This window comes from Amblyomma mixtum, chromosome 2, assembly GCF_055824585.1.
Source record: "Amblyomma mixtum isolate Tamu chromosome 2, ASM5582458v1, whole genome shotgun sequence".
Classification (NCBI taxonomy): domain Eukaryota; kingdom Metazoa; phylum Arthropoda; class Arachnida; order Ixodida; family Ixodidae; genus Amblyomma; species Amblyomma mixtum.
The window spans coordinates 47,380,572-47,401,313 of NC_143013.1; the positions used below are offsets into that span (position 1 = coordinate 47,380,572).

General features: G+C 46.3%; 1 protein-coding gene across 3 annotated transcripts; it reads right to left on the minus strand.

The window, feature by feature from the left end:
* Positions 1-5,549: 5,549 nt before the first annotated feature.
* On the minus strand, positions 5,550-19,989 carry LOC149359233 (uncharacterized). 3 transcript variants are annotated; one of them, XM_089571504.1, is made up of 7 exons: positions 19,667-19,989; positions 19,518-19,604; positions 19,228-19,445; positions 18,294-18,443; positions 17,752-17,888; positions 13,022-13,133; positions 5,550-6,304 (listed from the first exon to the last, which is right to left on the minus strand). In XM_089571504.1, the coding sequence occupies exons 1-7, from the start codon at positions 19,719-19,721 to the stop codon at positions 6,170-6,172; spliced, it is 894 nt and encodes a 297-aa protein (XP_089427630.1). In that variant the 5' UTR covers positions 19,722-19,989; the 3' UTR covers positions 5,550-6,169. The 3 variants fall into 3 exon arrangements, with proteins under 3 accessions (XP_089427630.1, XP_089427629.1, XP_089427628.1); XM_089571503.1 differs by having other exon boundaries at positions 5,550-6,300; positions 17,752-17,927; positions 19,667-19,987; XM_089571502.1 differs by having other exon boundaries at positions 17,752-17,927; positions 19,667-19,986.
* Between the last annotated feature and the right edge of the window lie 753 nt (positions 19,990-20,742).

Here is a 20,742-nt window from a genome sequence, read left to right on the forward strand (position 1 = left end):
AGTTTGTGTTAGCAGATTATTTTTCAAAAAAGAAAAATATGCTGACTTCTGTGAAAACTGCTTTTTGAACAGAAAAGGTGTCACACACTTTCCACACTACAAGTGGCGGTGGTTCAGAGGTGGGCGATCTCAACAGCTGCGTCATATAAGTTGTTCCCAAGAACACTCGGGGTGAGATGAAATGAAATATTTTGTGCCTCGAGACACTGCTCAGTGTAGTGAAAGGACCAGAATAGCGAGGGAAGAAACAGAGGCCCCTGTGGTGTTTTCACATGTCATGACTAGGGCCCGGAAATTTAGGCACTAAAGAACCTCGAAATAGGTAGGCATCTAGGCTCTGAAAAATATTGAAATAGGTGCTATAAAGCAAAAATAGGCGCTTTGAATAATACTCTTTATTTACAAGTACAAGATTTGTAAGTCAAGCACGGAGCGTACGCAGTCCTCAACTGAAGCAATAAAGCACATTCTCAGGTTTTCGAACTTGAAGCTCCTTCGGTTTTCGCTAAGCATAGCTTTGTACTTTAAAAGGCATCTTTTGACATCAAATGAACTGAGTGGCGCGAACCTAGAACATGAGAGTTGATAAAGGCTTAGGCCTTCAGGTGATGTGGCCGTATCGTCTCTGCGTAGAAAGCCTCTAGCTGATTTGGGAAATTGTTTCTAGGCATCTATTTTTTTCTACCAATTGCTGCATCTTCGTAGAAGCAATAGCGCCCTTTCCTTCCAGTACCCGAAGTGCTGCTGGTATTTCTGCCACAGCCTTCAACGATTCATCTATTGAGAGTACAGCCTTTTCCAACTTTGTCATCCTTTCCGTCATTGGTGAGAAGTTTGCACTAATGTATGTCAGGTCTCTTTCCAAGCTCGCCTCTTGCTACACTTCGTTACACTACGTTCAAGTTACAATTCGAGAAAAACGTTCGGCGAGACCCGCGCCTTTTGTGCGTGCACCGAGGACCGAAGTGCCGGATTTAGGCATTTATAGGCAAAAAGTGCGGTTAAATAGGCAGTATTTCCTAAAAAAATGACAAAAAGGCAGGCAAGTGCAAAAATCCCACGTTTAGGCATTTATAGGCATGTTTAGGCAAATGCCTAAAGTTCCGAGCCCTAGTCATGACGCTTGGTATCGCAATGTCACGCTCACTGTTGCAACTCTGACCAGTCAAGGGATAAATGCCAACTCCTCCATTCATTTGCAGCTAAAGAAAGCACCTGTGGTCGGTAAATTCATGGGGCTGTCATTTGCAAGCAAATGCTCCGTGGAGTTATTAATCCCTTTACACCAGTAGGCAAGTGCACAAGTACCATAATTTACGATATGTAGTCCACACCCATTGTGTAGTCTGCGGGGCTCAAATCTCATTGAAAAACAATTTTGCTAGATTGTCTGCACCTAGTACAGTCTGCATGGTAGGAAATGGTTTACTGTGATTAAATAACTATAATTACTTTTCTATTGATTTGTAGCTTAATGAATTGCTTTACTGGTCCAGTAATTCAGCAGACTAGGGAAGTAATTTCTCAACAAAAGTAATTAATCCCCTTCGAAATTACTTTCATTGATATGCACCACTGCTCTTTGTGACAGCAAAACTTTGGTCTCATACACCCAGTAGAGCGCCTCAAAAGCAGGAACAATGTGCAGCAAGTAGAGAGTAGCGGTTTGTGGACACAGCATACCTCAATAAATGGCTTTAACAAGGCCTTTCTGTTTCAAGCGAGCCACACACAAGTCCCACCGCACCGTAAAAACAAAACTTTTCCCAGTCCATATTGCCAAACTGAGCAGCGAGTCATGCCTTCCCTCGGCAACATTTCAATCAGTCGTCTTGCACGAAGACGTCGGAGCAAGCTCGATGTGCAGAAAAGCGCGAGCACCTTTTTGCGTGCAGTGCCAAGCTTTCTGTGTTCGCAAAGCAAATTACTGTCATTAGCCTGCAGCATCGGCAGTGCTACGAACATTGAGGTAGTCTGCCAAACTTTCAGAGAACAAAATGGGGGCCTTTCGATGCCTTCAAGTCACAAGTATCGTGTCGCATTTTCTTGGTACGATGAGTGGAATATGCACGCGGTATGCAAGTGCGCCGTCTCTGGCAAGGAGCTTCAGACTACTGAGCCACTGCTCCGATGTGTGTCGATCAGTATTTGTTGCTCGGAGCTTCCATTGAATAACCACTGCGACATTCGAGATTTTTTTTTTTTTTTCCATTTCAAGAAGTTGGAGGCCAACCTGCACGGCCCATCAAATAATGTATGTATTCCATCAAATAATGTAATTATGTATGTATAAAAGTACTTTAAGAGTAATTGCATTACCTTTGGGAAGTAATTTTGATGGCATCACTCTTTGGGAGAATTGACAGTTACGGTAATTACATTTGTAAAACCTTTAGGAAAGTAAATTTGCCATGTATGCTCTACAGGAACAGAGTGCACAGTTCCCAAACCCATAAAGGCACTCCATAAAGGCACTACCATGCTAATGTTTATCTGTTTTGTTGTCCTTTGGCAAGGGTAATTTTTTTTCCCCAGTTGCTGCAAAAAATTGCACAGTTAGCAACCTGTCATTATCTGTATTATTATTCTGGCTGTTGGAGCAAACAAGGTGCATCGTTTTTGTACTGATGAAAGGCTCATCTTCACCAATAATTTTTGTAGATGTGTAGCAGTGACCTCTGAAGCTTCCTTCCTGCAAGGCAAAATGCAGTGCAGACATTGCTTTGGCCACTTATGGCACCAGCCAGGTTACGTGGCATGCCTTTGCAAGTTGGAAGCTCATGATCAGCCATATGCTTTATTTTCAGTGTGGTTTATAGAGAGAAGATGCACAATATTCTTCAAATGGAGATAGCTCCTAGTATGAGTGGTCACGTGTACAGCCAGTAAACTGTGTGATGGCAAGGCACGCAAATAAAACGCAAGCATGGTGGTAAAAAATGCGGTGATGTTGAGGCCTGTTTTGCCAAGGCACCTTATAACAGGCAACTTGGAAACGAAACTACTCTATAATGTGTGCCTGTAGATAGTCTGCATAGTGTATATAATTAGGTTCCCTATCGTGCTCGACAGTTAGAAGGGCTCTGAAATACCTTCCAAGAGCACATCAACTCGCTCAGTTGTGTTGTCATGAACACAGTGAGCCAAATAATACACTTCTACACGCAGCAGAGGACCCACAATCAGGTGCGAAAGTTGGCGAGCCCTTCCCGGCGACTTTTTCACGCACACACCCTTCTCCATTGCTTGCACCTGTGTATACACCAACTCAGAGAGGGCTATTGGTTTGATTCTTTCAGACGTCGGGCAGCTACCACGGCCAGCAAACCGCATAGCTCTGGGGTTGCAGGAAGCTCCGCCCCCAGAGGTGGGCCTGGCAGAGGAGCACCAACCTTCCAGCGTACAAAAAGTGACAAGAGGAGAGGGAAAGGCTCGAAGACACTGAAATTAAAATTCTGACTACAGATAACTGAGCTTCTACAAAGCGCATAAAAAAAAATTCTTGCTGGACAGTATTCGTGAAGCGGCGTCGAATAACATCTCAGGCATACCACAACTTTATTAGAGCCCCTTCAAGTCTGACAAGGTGTTTAGAAAGTACAGGAGAGACTCCCTCTCGGATGAACACGATAGGACATTGTAAATCTGATCAGGTTAGCAGAAGTTTGGCTTAAAGAGGCCCTGCGACGTAGATAAAGCATGAGATCTTTATTCTTTGTACGCAGAGTAAGTGGCACTGTGGCCTCTGGACACCCAAAGAGATCGCCGAAATCGCAATATTTCATATTTTAACCTTCTCCAGAAATGCTCGTTCTGAGCCGATGATATCGCAACGCAGCGACCATTTTCGACAGCGGAAATGAGGTGGCATCTAGATTTGGTGCTGCCTCTCTGATTGGTTGTGCGTCCAATTTGCATATTGTGCCTTTATACTCATGATATGAATCCAAAATATGTCCGAGTACTCAAAGCTTTTTGCATGCCACAGAAACTAGAAAGAACAATGACAGCAAACGAAAACTAATATGAATAACGCTAGGGGCGACACTTTCCGTTCCGCTTCAAACCCTTGTGGGGGCGAGCGCTGTTCTAACGACACCAAGGAGGCAGCGAAAAAAAAAAAAGCCAGCCAACACACCTTGCCCAAAAATGTGAAGAGAGACGGAGAGCCTTGCAAACCTACCAACAAAGAAACATCGGGGAGCTTCCCTTGCCCCTACCCTGTCTACGGTGCCGTGTTCACGGGGATTGGGGGGGGGGGACGCCGTCAAAATGCGCAGTTGTGGGCTGCCCCGACAAAGCAACAGTTGCATGCGAGCTTCCTCTGCGTGTGCGCTAGGCACGGTTCTGATTGGTGGTGCCCAATCTAAGTAGCGGATGAGTGAAACGGGTAAGTGAAACGTGTTTTCGTCTGATCTTTTCATTTTGAATTTTAAAAGTGCAATAACTTTCGTTTGCATGCTCCAATTTCAGTAACTCTTTTTGCACTGGTCTCAGGAATGCAAGATAAATCGATTTAAGGAATGCAAGATAAATCGATTTAACGATTTCAATCGGTACCGAGGAAAACATCGCAGTGCCCCTTTAATACAGGAGCTAAAATTTCGTGTTCATCAAGTGAGTATAACTACCAAGAGTAAAGTGGTGATGAAACAAGCATAAGAAAGATGGAATGCATGAGGAAACGAGTGATTAAGAAAAAAATGTCCAAAAATCTTGCCGCAGTGGCTTGAGCCAACCGTTTGGTAGCTATAGATTTTAGCAGGGCATCTGTTTACAACAGATGGATGCTCCTGCAAAGCCAGCTGTTGAGCATGAAGAGCAGAATGAGCATGCAGCATGCCCTCTCCATCTGCAATGCTATTACACCCACAGGCCAGCTGGGTCACTTGAGCTCCTTGCCACTCCAGCCGAGGCAGGTCAGAGAGATCACGTGGCATGTGTGCAACGGAGTGACGCGGTTCAATGGATATGGCGAGCGTGCACCGCAGGCATGTGGTTTTTGAATTGCACAAGAAATGGGACAAAATTTGTCGAGTCACAGTGGCAATCGTAATGAAACTTTCAAAATCATAAAACTAATAAGGCTACTACTAATGGCCAGCTACAAATCTGCAATTGCAGCCAGGAGCCTCTGTGTAATAGTGTTAACTAGTAAACACTTTACTAGTATGCAGTACAGCACTCCTTTCAGCAATCACAGAAAAAACAAACTGGCCACAGAGAGCCCAGACCAGAGCTTGAAGAATCTGCGGCATTATTCTACACGCTACTGCCGCTATCCAACGTATTCCCTGGCCACTGTCTTGAAGCCAGGCCACACAGCCATATGTTGACGGAAACTACTGGCGCATTATTTTCAAAAATCACTTCTACTGGATGAAGTATCAGCTCTGCAGACACAAGGACCCCCTTGTTCAAGGCTGAGCACTTCAAACGATAGCCAGGTTTCACAACAAGGTGAGAATGCTAAGCAGCCTCTGTCACAGCAGTGTAGAGGCAGACTAGAGCAGCACCCTGGTGTGGCAACAAATGAACTGCAAACAAAGTTGAACTGGCAGCATGGCACATCACCGTGCAGGCACACAAGTACCTTGAGTTAGGCACGTTTAACTGTGGGACAACACTGACAACTGCTTTGGCAGAAAAGACAGTCTGGCCAAAGGAGTGCGGTGGCTGCACTATAGGGACCCGAACCCTGGTAGACCCCGTGGGCTGTTTTGTGCAGCCAACAGAATCACCTTATTGCTGTGGAAAGGATGATTGTGGCACCCCTGGTGCAGTCTTCCTTTCCACAGCAGTAAGGTGATTCTGTTGGTTGCACAACCACTCACCTGAGCCACGTTAGGAGGATCTGCACAGCCATGGACGCACACGCACTTTTACTCACACATTCTGATCCCAACAGTGCAGAGACTACCCTCACAGTGTACAGACCCCAATGCGTTGCATTTCTTCTCTGCTGGACTGCCCTCTCTGCCAGAGTCTCTTCTTTGTCCCCTTGCAGTACAGTACACGAAGAGGAGCGTGCACCCTGCTTTCCTATACTCGCTTAGGAGTTGGACAAAGATATCCGAACACAAGAAAGGCTCTTTCATCAAGCATCCCGACAAGCTAGACGTGTGCCTTCCAGTCCATACAACATGATCGACCGCAGCATCAGAGCCATTCAGATTCTTTCTTCAAGGTGGTCCTGAATCCTCCTCAATTCTCGCATGATGACACGGTTGAAGGGGCCATGCGATGATGTTGAGGCCGACCTCGGCTTCGAAGTGCTCCTCTTTCGGGCCCCTGCACCATCTGTCTGCAGAGAAAGGGGCAGAAAATATGTTGCGACTGAAGGTACAGTGGGCTAATCATTCATTTACTCAGCTACCATGTCAGTGAAGAGCTAGAGCCACAGTTCCTTATGGTGCCTCAGTTTGTGTAAGCTAAATTTAAGGAATGCGCATTGCAGCGTCAGTATATCGATCTTTTCACCAAAAAATGCTGGCAGAGACATTTAAGACTGCTTACGTGTGAAAAGGCGTAAGCCCACCCACTCACTTCATGAACACAGTTACTACACGCTGCGGCGTGATGTAACCTGATGGCACGCAGCTGGCAATTCTACTTCCGCATGACACTACATAGCCGCCACCCTTCTGATCTAAGTGAACCCACGTCTCTGGCTCAAGTAGCCGAGTGGCCTAACCACTGAGCCACCGTGGCAGGTTATTGTCAGTAATGTAAGTGACTGGAATGAAAGGTTGACTATCAGTAAAATATACAGGCTTCGTTTTGCCATTAACCTGGCTGAGCACCATGACCTTACTGCACCATAGTCTGATTGAAGAGAGAGCCCATTAGTGTCCTTACGGTATACTTACACAATCTTCAATATGTAAATGAAAGTGAGACACTGCACTGCCATGTAGACTGTTAAGGGGGGACATGGGTCTTAGGGCATTTTTTTTTTTATTTACAGACCAAATGCAATGAAACTGCACAGACTTATTCAGTTTTTTCTGGTGATTTCAAATATGCAATTTGTTTAGTTCTAGACCAATTAGTTCCTGAGATATTAATATATATCATGCCATTGTCTGCTGAAACAATAGAAAAGAAATGGGCCACCAGAAATTTAATTTTAATGTGTGGGTAGATACTTCAATGTGTGAGGAATGCAACGCTGGAAGCAGTTTTCAGTTTTTTGTCCGTGTGGACAAATGGGCTTAACAGTTAGTTTTCAAGTGAGTTGACCAGACATACAATGCCAGAAAACATGACACAAATGAAACTAACTATTAAGCCCATTTGTCCACACAGACAAAAAACTGAAAACTGCTTCCAGCGTTGCATTCCTCACACATTGTAGTATCTACCCACACATTAAAATTAAATTTCTGGTGGCCCATTTCTTTTCTATTGTTTCAGCAGACAATGGCATGATATATATAATATCTAAAGAACTAATTGACCTAGAAATAAACAAATTGCATATTTGAAACAGCAGAAAAAACTGAATAAGTCTGTGCAGTTTCACTGCATTTGGTCTGTAAATAAAAAAAATGATCTAAGACCCATGTTCCCCCTTAATATAGTTTAGAAAAAGCAAGCTACCTGGGGGCATACAAAACATGACACGAACTGAAGAAGATTGGTTTATTGGGGTTTAATGTCCCAAAGCAACTAAGGCTATGAGGGACGCCGTAGTGAAGGGCTCCGGAAATTTCGACCACCTGGGGTTCTTTAACGTGCACTGACATCGCACAGAACACAGGCCTCTAGAATTTCGCCTTCACCGAAATTCAGCCGCCACGGCCGGGATCGAACCCGCGTCTTTCGGGCCAGCAGCCGAGCGCCGTAACCACTGAGCCACCGCGGCGAACTGAAGAAGAATTAGGGCTATCAAATAAGGTGTACTGTTTTTGATACAACAGAAAGCCTGTAATCAACATGTGAACATCAGAGCACATATTAAACTTCGCTGGTTTCTGCAGAAGCCTGCAGCAAGGAACCCGCTTGGATGCTTTACAAAACTAGAAGACAACTCCATCAATGTGAAAGCCTGCATTAACTGATGATTATAAGGCAATAGAAAAGCTGGCGAATTGAGTACCGTACAAAAAAGCCCTGTGGAAGCCATCCTTGGTACTTGGCAATCATGGCTGGTGCACAGCAAAGGCCGCTCTTAGCTATGCTTCTTTGTGAGACAGACCCAGATACCTGTCTCTGACACGTGTGGGTGCTGTGCAACCACTACACGGTGTGCACTGCAGACAACACCATAATGTGTGTGCGTGTGGCCTCTACAGCTGTGCATGGATTGTACACTGCACAAGCTGCATTACCATATGCGAGTCTGCTAAGCTGTATGTGAATGCAGGCCCATCTGACCAATGTGTAGCTGACGTGTGTCTGTGTGTGCACAAGACACTGACCGCGAGTGCTATGCATCAGAATCTCCGCGAGACGAGTGTCGGCCAGTGTGTGCATGGACATCTCATTGCATTGTGACACCATCATCTTCCATCTGAACTCCCCTTTCCCCATGTAGCGGAAACCGTATAGCACCCTTTAAACTCCAAATGTGCAAAAAAAAGTAAGGGTAACCGTTGTCCTCGTCTTTCGAGACCATTTGGTCTTTAAGGGGGGCTGCATGGGCTCCACTATATGGCTGCGAAGCAAACCTCGTTGCCCGGTTACTTTTGGCAGAGACCGTACTTTACAGAATCCCATGTGACCAAAATTAATCTGGAGCCCTGCACTATAGGCACTCTGCGCATCTAAATCTGGTGCGACATGCCACCATTCCGCAGCGCATAGCACACGACAGTGGTCACGGTTGCAGTTCCTGGACATTTCTCTTACTACAACTGTTTGCACGGCACAAACCAGCTCTGCACTAGGATTCATAAAATACGGCACGTGGAAAGTGAGGACAACGATGTGCAATGCACAGTGTAAGAGTGTTGCAGTTTAACACGAGGTGTGATCGGCTGTGGCGATAGTCTAGTGTTCTCGTGCAGTGGCCAGCGAAGCTGATTGGCTCAAGGCGCTGCGGGTTCCCAGTCGCAGCAAGGTTTATTTTTATTTATTTATGGTTTGGCTCAGTAACAACGAGAGCGGCAACATGGCTCAACCCACTAACGGGTGCTTAAGAGCTGCGCTGTAAAAAAAAAAGATGCCCAGGCTTAGCTTGGTTAAGCCAAGAATGCGTTGCATATTGCGTGGTCTTTTTGCGCGAGGTTGCTTGGCGGCACTCAATTTTCTCAGCAGCTTTTCCTCCGTGACGTATGGATGGATGGATGGATGGATAGGAGCGCCCCCTTTGGAACGGGGCGGTGGCAACCGCCACCATGCTTAGCAGTCTTTTTTTTCCCCTTTTTTAGTTTTTTTTCTGTTTTTTTTATGTGGTTTGGTGGCTGCCCGGCCGCGCCCAAGGGCTGAACTGAGTGATTGCAATATGCTACGCATAAAAACAAAACAGAATTGGTGTAGCTTGTCCACGAGCTCTAGGAAGCCTTAACACAGCTTCCTTTGAAGGAAGCAATATCGAGGAACCCTAAGGAGCGCACACCTAAATTTTTGATGGCAGGTTCAAAACGTCGCTCATATATGATCGATGACCTATGGCACGGTAGCGAAGGAGTTATGTACTACAGTTGAATCCCGGTACAACGAACGCCGCTTCAACGAAATTTTCGCCACAACGAAGTAATTTGCATTCCCCGTGAAACCCCCATAGGACTTAATGTATTAAAATTTCCTCAAAAACGAAGTACTTTGCGAGCACGTGTTCGCTTCTACGAATTTTTTTTGCGAATTTTCGCGGGTGAGTGGCCCCTCCGTCTTGTCTTTCTTCAGAAGTTGAGTGCTGAAGAGCGACTTTCCCGTTCCCGCCGTTAATTTTTTTGCATCGCAGACTGTTGGGGGGGGGGGGGGGGTACGCGCACTCAATCGCACATCCTCCTCGTGCACACCCTCGTGTGCTTTTTTTTTTCTCCAGATGCCCACGTGATTTTTGAAGTGACGTCCCGCCCCGCTCATTGGCTCTTTGCTGGGCTTCTTCGATTGATGTAGCTCGCTGTCATGGTGCTCGCGGTTTCCTGTCAAGCACGAAAGCGCGTCATGATCACTTGCTAGCGGTGTTGGCTGGTAAGCGTTCGCGGCCTCCAAGCGAAGAGGGGCTCCTCGAAAGCGCGTGTAAAAAGCGCCAGCGCACGCCATCTGCTAGCGTCTTCGGCCGCGTCCTCCGTGGCCGCGTCGTCTGCTAGGCACCGAGCGCGTTTCAGGCAGTCTGTGTGGACCGGTGGGCGGAGCCATCGGTGGGCGGAGCTTCGTGTCCTGTAGGAGAAAAAAGAAAAGGAAAACGCGAGAGTGCAGGAAGAAGCCCACTCCGCCTCACCATTTCTTCCTTTGTGTGTGCACCGTTTAGCGTGGTCTCGTCGCGTCTCTGCTCTGCTGAATTCCTAGGATGTCGCCGCCAGCGAAGAAGCGGAAATTTCTTTCGCTAGAAGAAAAAGCGCGTATTATCGCCGAAGCAGAAAGCGGGAAGAAGTCGATTATTGCCGCAGATTTTGGCATCGCGCCGAGTTCGTTATCAACGATACTGAAGAGCAAAGAAAACATCGGCAAGGCACTTGCGTCGGGCACTTCAGCTCAACACAAGAAGGTGACGCAGCCAACTGCGATATTAGCCTAGGGCGGCTTACAGCCGGCGTTTTGTCATCGCAGGGGTCTGTTGAACCCCGAGTAGCAGTATCAAGACGTTTCGTTGGAGCGCGCGTGAGCATTGACTTATGCAACGCCAGGCCGGAGGCAGCAAGCCCGCGAGAGCGCCGTGGTAGCACGCAGCGGTGCAGATGCGATGAGGCCCGACGGCTCTCGAAACGATGTGGGGGAGGAGACAAGTAGAGGAGGTGGTGAAAGAAGGAACGGAGAAGAGAAGGAGGAGAGGCGGCGTTGGGCGAGAAGAGAAGAGGAGGAGGAGAGGCGGCGTTGAGCGAGAAGAGAAGAGGAGGAGGAGAGGCGGCGTTGGGCGAGGAGACATATGCAACGCCAGCCCGGGATCAGCCGACTCGGGCTGTAATTTCTCGACAACGAAATTCCGCGACAGCGAAATTTTTCGTACGCCCCGCCGATTTCGTTGTGGCGGGATTCAACTGTACTTTGCATGTGTTGCAATGGTTTCAAGAACACCACGCATGTGTTCTTATGAGTACTACGTAATTCCTCTGCACTGTCTGTTTGCTAAATAACACTTGATTTGTTTGTGAGCCTTTGACTTCGACCCATCCTCTGACTTACAACCAGAGAAAGCCAGGAACCAAACGACCAACCCCTTTGCATTAAGACATTTTGGCAGGGTAGATGGTTATGAAGCATCATGAACCTCTCTTGCAACATGCATGCATATATATGCAACAGAATATGCATGGCGCGACGCAGCAGCTCGCCTGATGTGGTTAGCAAAGAACGATGGAACAATGCACGCGCTCTCGCTGCCAGCCGTCACACAGAACTGCACCCCTCAGAAACGCTAATAATAATGGACTGCTCCACCATTACCTGCATCTCCTCCGTCGCAACATGCAAGCACCCTCGGTGTCTCTGAGTGTGTGGTCACAGGTTCTTGTGCTTTCGCTGTGTGTTTGGCTGCTGTGGTTGTAGAGTTTTCATGTTTTTGTTCCTTTTAAGGCTGTCTCTCATTGACCAGATTTAATTGCTATAGTCGATACTATGCTATGACAGCACTGCTACAAGCGGTCTATTTTACCATAGAACACATGGTAAAGCTCACTGTGCCACCACTGACGATTGTTATATCCGATATATTGTTATAACCAGTACTGTTATAAGTGGGTTTGACTGTATTAGCTAAGTAATGAGTCACATTTTGCATTTTCACTTAGACCACCTCAGTACAGAATTTAAGGCTGAATACATTGCAAATCACACTTCTTTTGTAACTTTGGAATTCTTTACCACTGGTTATTCTCTTCTATTCAAGTTCAAACATTTTTACCAAGTAGTACATATCCCAAACAGCTGATGAAGCATTTTATGTTGCTCATGAATTTTGTGTGCATTTTCCAAAAAAAAAAAAACATTGTCAAAAGGGCACATTTTAGGCTAAAATAAACAACCACAAATAGTTAAAACATTTTCTGCTGGAAAAATTACTCATGACTGATGGGGAAGTACAATACTTTCACAATGTTCAGAAAAAATTTTGAGCATAGAAAGAAAAAAGAACAAGTTTTTCTGTAAACCTCTTATTGAGACCTAGTTTTGCACTCACCTGGAAATTTCAAAAGGGTTTCACATGATGGGAAAATTTTTTTTTTCCCAGAAATACCGAGGGAAATTACTTTAGGCAGTGTGATAAAGGGATTTTCTTGAAAAAATCGGGGCAGGGCTGGGCACAAAGTCTGGCATGTTTGGCACAGAATGACCCTCAAATGATTCAGTCATAATCATGCAATTGTTGCGCTCCCACCCTTTCCTTACGAAACACCCCCAAAGTGGGGTAGTAAAGTGAAATGGTGTGAAGCCAACAATGGAACCATTTAAAAACACTAGCAAACAATGACCTCTGAACTCAGCACTGTGTACCTGACACTGAGACACACAGCTGAATCAGCCGCCGCGGTGGCTCAGTGGTTATGGTGCTCGGCTGCTGACCCAAAAGACGCGGGTTCGATCCCGGCCGCGGCGGCTGAATTTCGATGGAGGCGAAATTCTAGAGGCCCATGTACTGTGCGATGTCAGTGCACGTTAAAGAACCCCAGGTGGTCGAAATTTCCGGAGCCCTCCACTACGGCGTCTCTCATAGCCTGAGTCGCTTTGGGACGTTAAACCCCATAAACCAAACCAAACACAGCTGAATCCTTATCATGTATGCAACGTTCTCGTACAGTTGTCTGCACCCCTGGCTCACGCTGTGAGTGCACTGCGACCAGCTCGCACTGCAGAGGGCCCCTAAGATTAGGCAGCAGTGGAACCAAGGAGTGCAAGTGACTGAGCACTGCCTCACCTCGGCCATCTTGGCCTGGATGCGGCTGATGAGGCGGCGGCACTGGCACCGGAGGGAGTGCCGCTGGCCAGGCACCTGCTGGCCCAGCTGCTTCAGGAGATGCTCCCCCTGGCTGCAGGGACCAAATCAATCGCCAGACAGGAGATAAGGGCATGCTGGATATAGTACAAACACTGCACAACAAATGCAACAACAAGACACTCTATCTCAATAAGGCACTAATGCTGGAACAGTGCTGCAAATATCAACAGTCATCAAACCATGAGTACTGTGGCAGGTGCTACTTGAAATGTCAGTCAGCTATACAGCTTCTGAAAGCAGCATACAATACATGTGCGAGCAAGAAAAAGCAACTAGCAACAACAACAATCAAGCGCTTCAACAAATGCGTTCCATAGGACTAATACTCCGAGTGTGGTTCATGCGGTTCTTTTTCGTATGTTCAGAAATAGCATGCTTTAACATGGGCTTGATGTCAAAGTGATGTTGCAATAACTGTACTGTATAATTAGTTCAGAAGCATGGAAAGAACCAGCTATCAGTGCTTCTTTTTGAAACAACAACGCAGCAGCAATTAAGAATTCACGGAACAAACTTCTTGAAAGATAAAATGCACTTAAAACACGACAGGGGGTGATGATATATATGCCACGAATAAGGCACTGGTACGAGACAAGGTACTGGTGGTTTCCAAAGTAGCGCATGATACTTTTTGGAGGATACAAATTTTACACGTCGGTGTTTGTTGCTGTACCCCAGACAAGAGCGCATTAGTTGATGCATGATATAGTTGGAGCTTGATTTGCATTGGGAGGAGCATTCGGCAATGTGAGACAGCATCAACCACCTTGGAAGTCTTTTTGCATGCAAGTCCCAGTGCAAGTTACTGTTAAATGTGACTCCTAGTATTTTATGAGTTTCAACAATATCGATATCCTGGCCTTCATATGTGGTGACGTGATTTAAATGATATGTTTTATTTTTTGCTTTACCTTCATCTTCGTTGGATTAACTTTCAGCCCTTATGATTGCGACCGACCACAATGATAACTTTACGATGAAGTCTTGGCACTGTATTCTCAAGACATCTGCATTTGGACCGGGCATAAGTATGGAACACTCGTCGGCATATATGATAAATTTAATTGATCTGTCAGTACGAACAATATCATTGACAGACGCTGAACAACAGTGGCCCCAACAGGCTTCCCTGCGGAGCACCATTAATGACTTGCAAAAAGTTAGACCGGTGATTACCTAAATTTACCACTGTGGTCTATTGCTTAACTAGGATTTAATCAATCCTGGAGGTTTAGCACGAACTCCGTACCAGAATAGTTTAGTAATGAGAACACTGTGGTTTAAACAGTCAAAAGCCTCTGCGAAATCTACGAAAGGCCAATGGTAAAAAAATTTCAATCAATGTTATTCGGCACAGTTTCTTTCAGGGTTAGGAGGGCAGTTTCAGTTGATTTCCCTGCTCTCAAACCATGTAAATCATCGAAGAAGACAGCAGCAACAGCCAAAATGGCCAAAACGTTGGCGACGGCTAGCTGATGTCACTTGTTCTGGCTACGGCAGCGGAGTCAGCCAACCAGCACGCAGAAGTCGGGCGTCTACGGGCCTGCGGCCAGCACAGTTTCTGTCTTCCCAGCTCCTTACCCCTATGGCCATTTCCATTTCCTTTCACTCCCTCCACAAAGTTCCCAACACGTGACTTTTACTTGAGCAGCTTTTACATGTGCACGACATATTTCGGATCGTGAACTCCATGAGGAGAAGCCCATTTGCAGGGGCCCTGCCCGGTGGGAGAAGCCCATTTCCAGGATGGGGTGTACTGGGAGAAGCGCACTTGCGGGGACGCGGCGTGGCACGGAGTTTGATATATCAAATATGGGGTGCACGGAAGTTCGATAAACGCAAACAAATTTGCAATACTTTTGCATGAGATTCCCAAGGGGATTTTACAACTGTCTGATATAGGCAATAATTCAATATATCCAGGTTCGATACATCCGGGATCGACTGCATATCAAAACTAGATTGCCATCTGAAATTCTATTCACACATCGCCTGCATCAGATCCAGGATTGCTTATGGCTTAAAAGTTTTACTCAGAACTCGTTCATACTTTAATCAGCCTACATTATAAGCACTTTACAACTCAATCATACATTTACATCTCTCATATTGTATCGTATGCTGGGCAAGTGTACTCATTTGACATCCTTACAAGTAGCTCAGAATGAAGAAGTCCGAATAATAACGTTCGGCCCTTTCGATTAAGACGCTCAGTCTTTACAGAATTCTTTGAAAATTCTTTCCACATCTGAGCTTGTACAACATAACCTTGGTATCTTCATTTACAAACTAATTAATAGACACGCCTCCTTTCCTTCCATTCCACAACCAGAGCTCACAAACGCTAATGCTACAAGACTTGCGACTAACAGAAATCTTAGTCTCCCTAAAGTACACACCAATTATGGAAGACAAACAGTTCATTTTTTATCATATTCTTTTTGGAAAAGCTCACCAGTGGAATTGAAAAACACAAATCAGCTATATAAATACAAAAACGAACTAAAAGATCTAATTCTTTATAATAATGATTAAACTGGCTTTCCAAATCAATTATTAAATTAACTGCACAGGAGCTAACAGCATGTTTATGAACTGTGCATTATATGTTGCAAGCGCAAATTTAGCTATGTTTTCCTCTCCTGTTGTTTCTCGTTTTCTATTGTATAACTTCTTTAGCTATGTGCTACTTGTATATGACTATATCTGTTTGTACCCACATTTTCTTTTTTTAACTCCACCGCTGCCGATAGTGAGAACTGCACAAATGTTCATAGAGTTTTTATTGCAGTTGCTGTTTCACTAACTACTACTGTTTCGCTTAATGATACAGGAGGTACCAGTACAATTACTGACTACGGGACCTCCTTCTGTATAAATTTGTCCACCTTACATTTTCTTTTTTTTTTATTTCAGTAAACTGATTCCGACCTCGATGGCACCGAGGATGACATGATCTGGGAGGTTGACAGTGAGACAGAGGATTTAGTTTCCGAGACCTCTTCTTCCGAAAATGAGGAACAGTGAATGTTTTCGGAAGGACGACGAGTGTTGACCACGGTGTCCGTTAACTGTAGATATTTTTTTTTATGTTGGTGTCACGTTACGTTTGTGGTTTGATTTTTTCCCTCTGGGCAGCATGTGAAGTCGCCCCTCGTGTTACATTCGTGTCACGCATGGAGGAAGGAAAGAGGCCCTCGCGATGACAGCTGCGCGCCAAAAAGTGTGCTTTCACTAGAACTACTGGCAGTCTTTAGCCGATGGCTCAGTCTGTGCAAGTGTGCTGAGACAGCGGCCAACTAGTGAGGGGGAGCCCTCACTTCAAAAGATGTGACATAACGGCCCCTCCTAAATTCTTCCCTTCCTCTATGGCGCCGCGTTACATTAAAGCAAATATGATAATGTACAGTGGTGAGCAGCCTTGTCTAGAGCGCTTGAGCAGTGCGCACTTACCGAAATTAGAGAGCAGCCCCTCACTACAGGGCAAAGTTTTCGTGCCTGCTTTGTTTACGAGGCTATCTGGCGCTACTTCCGTGCAAGCGTTGCAGCTGGACCCTAGAGGCTGCCACAAAATCTGGATTTGTTTGCAAGGAAGTGCACCTCCCGAGCGCTCTAGACAAGGCTGCTCACCACTGTACTAAATAGCAACCCATGCGGCGCACATGACATGCCCACCGAAGAACACAGACAGATTGCACAGCCAGTTCGTTATATCAAGGTCAACCGCCACGACACATTCGCTACGTGGAGGTCTGAAATACATGCGCTTCGGTGGGAGCAGCACTGGGGAATCCACAAACTTCGTAATATCGAGAATTTTGCTATATGGAGGTTCATTACATCCAGGTTTAACTTTATCACCGCTTTGCGAAATTTTACGCAAATTCATCAAGCTTGCAAAGTGAGACACCAAGGCCAAAATTCCCTTGTTCCAACAAAGCTGGACCTCGTTGGTCCTGCTCCTAGCTTTTGTTCTTCATGCTTCTTCAGCCCTCTTCAGGGTTGACCAACATGATGTAACCTTTTGATACAACTGACATGATGTGCGAAGATGGAGGAAGGAAAACTCGCTATCCGAGCTGCACGCCAAAAAAGTATGCTGAAAGTCATGTGCTTTTGCAAGAACTACTGGGAGTTGTTCGCCGACAACGCAGACAATAGTAACACTAGGCACAGCGCCGTCATCTGCTGCAATGCCTGCTGCACGCTGGGACAAGTAAGAAGGGAGCAGGAGGGAGCCGGCATCAAGAAATAAGATGTAGCCGCCTCTACCGAGTTCTTTCCTTCCTCCATACGCACGAATAAACTGGCTGCTAAAATCTACCACGAGCCAGCCCACCAGCGCCCTAGGTTGCCAACTGCAGAAATGATTTAGTAGGTTGCCAACTGAAAGCCTGAATGGTTCTAAGAATATTGTTTTCCCGTGACCGTGTCTTCTTTTTGGCGTTGCTAAGGCGCAATATTGATCAATTTGCCCCTTTTGGAGCAGAGTGCAAAATGTAAATGTATCACAATGGCGCTACTTACACAGCTGAAGCACCACTGAGGCTCCCGAATCCTCTCGAGTTAAAGGCACATCAGCTGAAGACATGCAAACAGCTGAGGCAAGCACTTGCAACGCATGCCCTCGGGGGAGAAGACCAACTCACATCATCAGGTGCAACAGGCCATCGGAGTGGGATGCCACATCAGGGTCACTGCTGCTCCGGGGCAGCCCCATGTTGCCCACCACACAGAGCTGTCGGTGGGCACTGCACTGCGGCCTCTTCAGCAAGGACACCAGATTCTGCAGGTTCGCAGGAAGCGAGTGACTGCTGGTGGCACTCTGAAAACAGCACAGACAGAGGATGGGAGCTTCTGCACAAAAGCCATCACCAATGAAAGTGACAAAGTAGCTTGGCCAGACTGGTTGCCCATTGCTGAGATAACAGGGCAGCTAGCCTTCACTCCAGTACTGGTGGTGCCACAATAAAACACTGCAGGTGTACACTTCGCAATCACGAATTTCTTCATCCCTAACACAATAATCATTTGCAGTCCACTCACTCATCAAATCTTGGCAGCTTTGCACTTTGACTGAGCAGCGCCAACACAGCGGAATATAAATGTCTCAGCGTGCGGTTGTCACCAGGTGAAAGAAGGCCGAGACTAACTACTTGCTAGCCAGCAGTACAGAGAAGAAAACCCATACCTTGGTCGGGATGAAAGGTAGGTCTGTCACAGTGAGCCTGCACCGCTGGTGAAGCTGGCTGGACAAAGCAGGGGCATGCTGATCAGCAGGCACTGACTTTGCTCGGCGAGTTCTGTCTGGGCGTTTCACCAGAGCTGGAGCTTCAGGCGCCTAAAAGCAGGCATAGTTGGATACATTACTGTGCCCATGTAAGACAACGGTAGCCACACAAAATGAATGCATTCTAAACACTGTCTCATCAAACAAATCATAACCTGTACTAAACAATGTCACAATTTAGGGAGACAAAACCTACCACTTTGTTACCAAGGCAGCATCCACAGAATGCAGCTTTACAATCTTTAAGTCGTGAGCACATGTATGGTTCATGGAGTTTGTTTTTTTTATTGGTTATCGTATTCCCAGCATGCATTTAAAAGTTGTTACTCTGCTGTTGAAGGTTTTTGTTTGTTTTTATGGCTATCTCGCCAAACATATGCATCTGATCCTGAAAAGAAGTGCAATGAGAACAGAATCAACATTAGAACCAGAGCATATTTTTGAAATGCGCACAAAAATAATTTAAGCTGCAATGATGTTTTCAAACTTGTGGTTAATGCCATGCCTTAGTACTAGTTGTTCGTTTCGCACTGCCAGGCCTTGACTGTCATTCGGTTTGGTTTGGTTTGGTTTATGGGGGTTTAACGTCCCAAAGCAACTCGGGCTATCAGGGACGCCGTAGTGAAGGGCTCCGGAAATATCGACCGCCTGGGGCTCTTTAACGTGCACTGACATCGCACAGTACACGGGCCTCTAGAATTTCGCCTCCATCGAAATTTGGCCACCGCGGCCGGTACCGAACCCGCGTCTTTCGGATCAGCAGCCACTGTGCCACTGCGGCGGCCTCAATGTCACTCGCAGATGAGCAGACTGCTAAACGGCCGACGGATCGTACCTTTGGAGTCGTGTCCCTCGACGCTCTTTCCTTGTTGCTTGGGTCAATGAAGACCTCGTCGTTGTCGTGGGTGTAAGACTTCGGGAGCGCCGAGTCCGGAGACACGTCGGGCGTGCTCCTGAGGTTAGTAGAGAAAGCAAGAACTCTCCGAGCGTAGCGCAGTTGCTCCCCAAGCAGGGCACACTGTGCTTCCACCAGCGCGATGTGCTCTTCCAGCTCTAAGTGGGTGAAAACACTATTATCGGCAACACAGGCAAGACTCCCGTAGGACCATCCGATGCTATGCTTACCTGCGCTAGCACACTCACGTGCAGCGCGCTTGCTGACCTCTAGCCGGTGAACCTTCTCCAACAGCCTGGCGAGGGAATGTATGACTTCTGGAAATTTCAAAACGCCAAATGCAGTGACTGACACCAAATTGACCTATTTACAGCCTCACCATCGCCTTTCGTGCCGCGAAGGCCAGCAGTCTCCTTGAGTTGCAACGGCATCATAAAATGTCTTGGAAGCGGCTTCACCGCTGTCGTTGCGGACGTTTCGCGCAGCCTGCACACAAGAACCTGAAACCGCACTCCTCCGGCAACACGCCGCCACCGCACTACTACAACCGCACGTCGAACACAACTGCAACAGAAGATGGCATAAGGTTCAGCCAGTTCAGCACAGCTAATTCTAGTACACTATAGCACAGCTATAGTGCCTAGAAATGCCTAGAAATATACTAGTATATTTCTAGGCACAGCGAAGATTTGAATTGTCAACCACCACCACGGTTGCCAGATAGCTCCAATCCCAAATGGCCAAATTGGCCTCCATGTAACCTCCTTGCTCCGTGTTAGCTCAGAAGTAACCAAAAGTCACCGTTTTTCTTTTTTTGTAAGGTAACTCTTTATCCAAATTTAATTAACTATTAACAGTGAAGAAAAGCTGGCATGGAAGCGAATTCATGATCAGGCCATTAGGCAAATGCGGTCTTTGTCACAAAAGTCGTTTTTTTTTTTTCAAAGCATAAAAAATCATGAAAAGAACACACAAATAGCACTGCACAATAAGCTCACGGAGCAATCGTTACAACTTACGACAATTTCACTGAACGCAACTAAATGGCGGCTAACACAAATCCAGCACAATAGAAAATAGTTCTTCAGGCAAACAAAATCCGTAACTCGCTGATCAGAAACCTAGGAGATGGAGCCATTGATCAGCTTACTGCCTACTTCAACAAACTCTGGCAGGAAGGAACGGTGCCCGCCGAGTGGAAACATGCGGTCGTGGTTATGATCCCGAAGCCTGGCAAGAAACTACAAGTGGAAAACCTCAGACCGATCTCCCTTACGTCTTGTCTAGGCAAGATGTACGAAAAAGTAATAACGAAGAGAATCCAGTCGCACCTGGAGAGGAACCAACTCTACCCCGATAGCATGTACGGGTTTCGAGCTCACCTGTCCACGCAAGACGTACTCCTCCAGCTAAAGGAGGAAGTACTGGAGAAGATGCCAAGAAGCGGGGAGAACG

What these genes read in the sequence shown, in the direction of transcription:
- LOC149359233 (XM_089571502.1), bottom strand. Translation starts at nt 19,721, where the DNA reads ATGATGCCGTTGCAACTCAAGGAGACTGCTGGCCTTCGCGGCACGAAA. An exon ending in GGCCTGTTGCACCTGATGAT is followed by an intron (nt 13,134 to 17,751) that starts GTGAGTTGGTCT and finishes TGGTCCCTGCAG; the next exon opens with CCAGGGGGAGCATCTCCTGA. An exon ending in TCCAGGCCAAGATGGCCGAG is followed by an intron (nt 6,305 to 13,021) that starts GTGAGGCAGTGC and finishes CTTTCTCTGCAG; the next exon opens with ACAGATGGTGCAGGGGCCCG.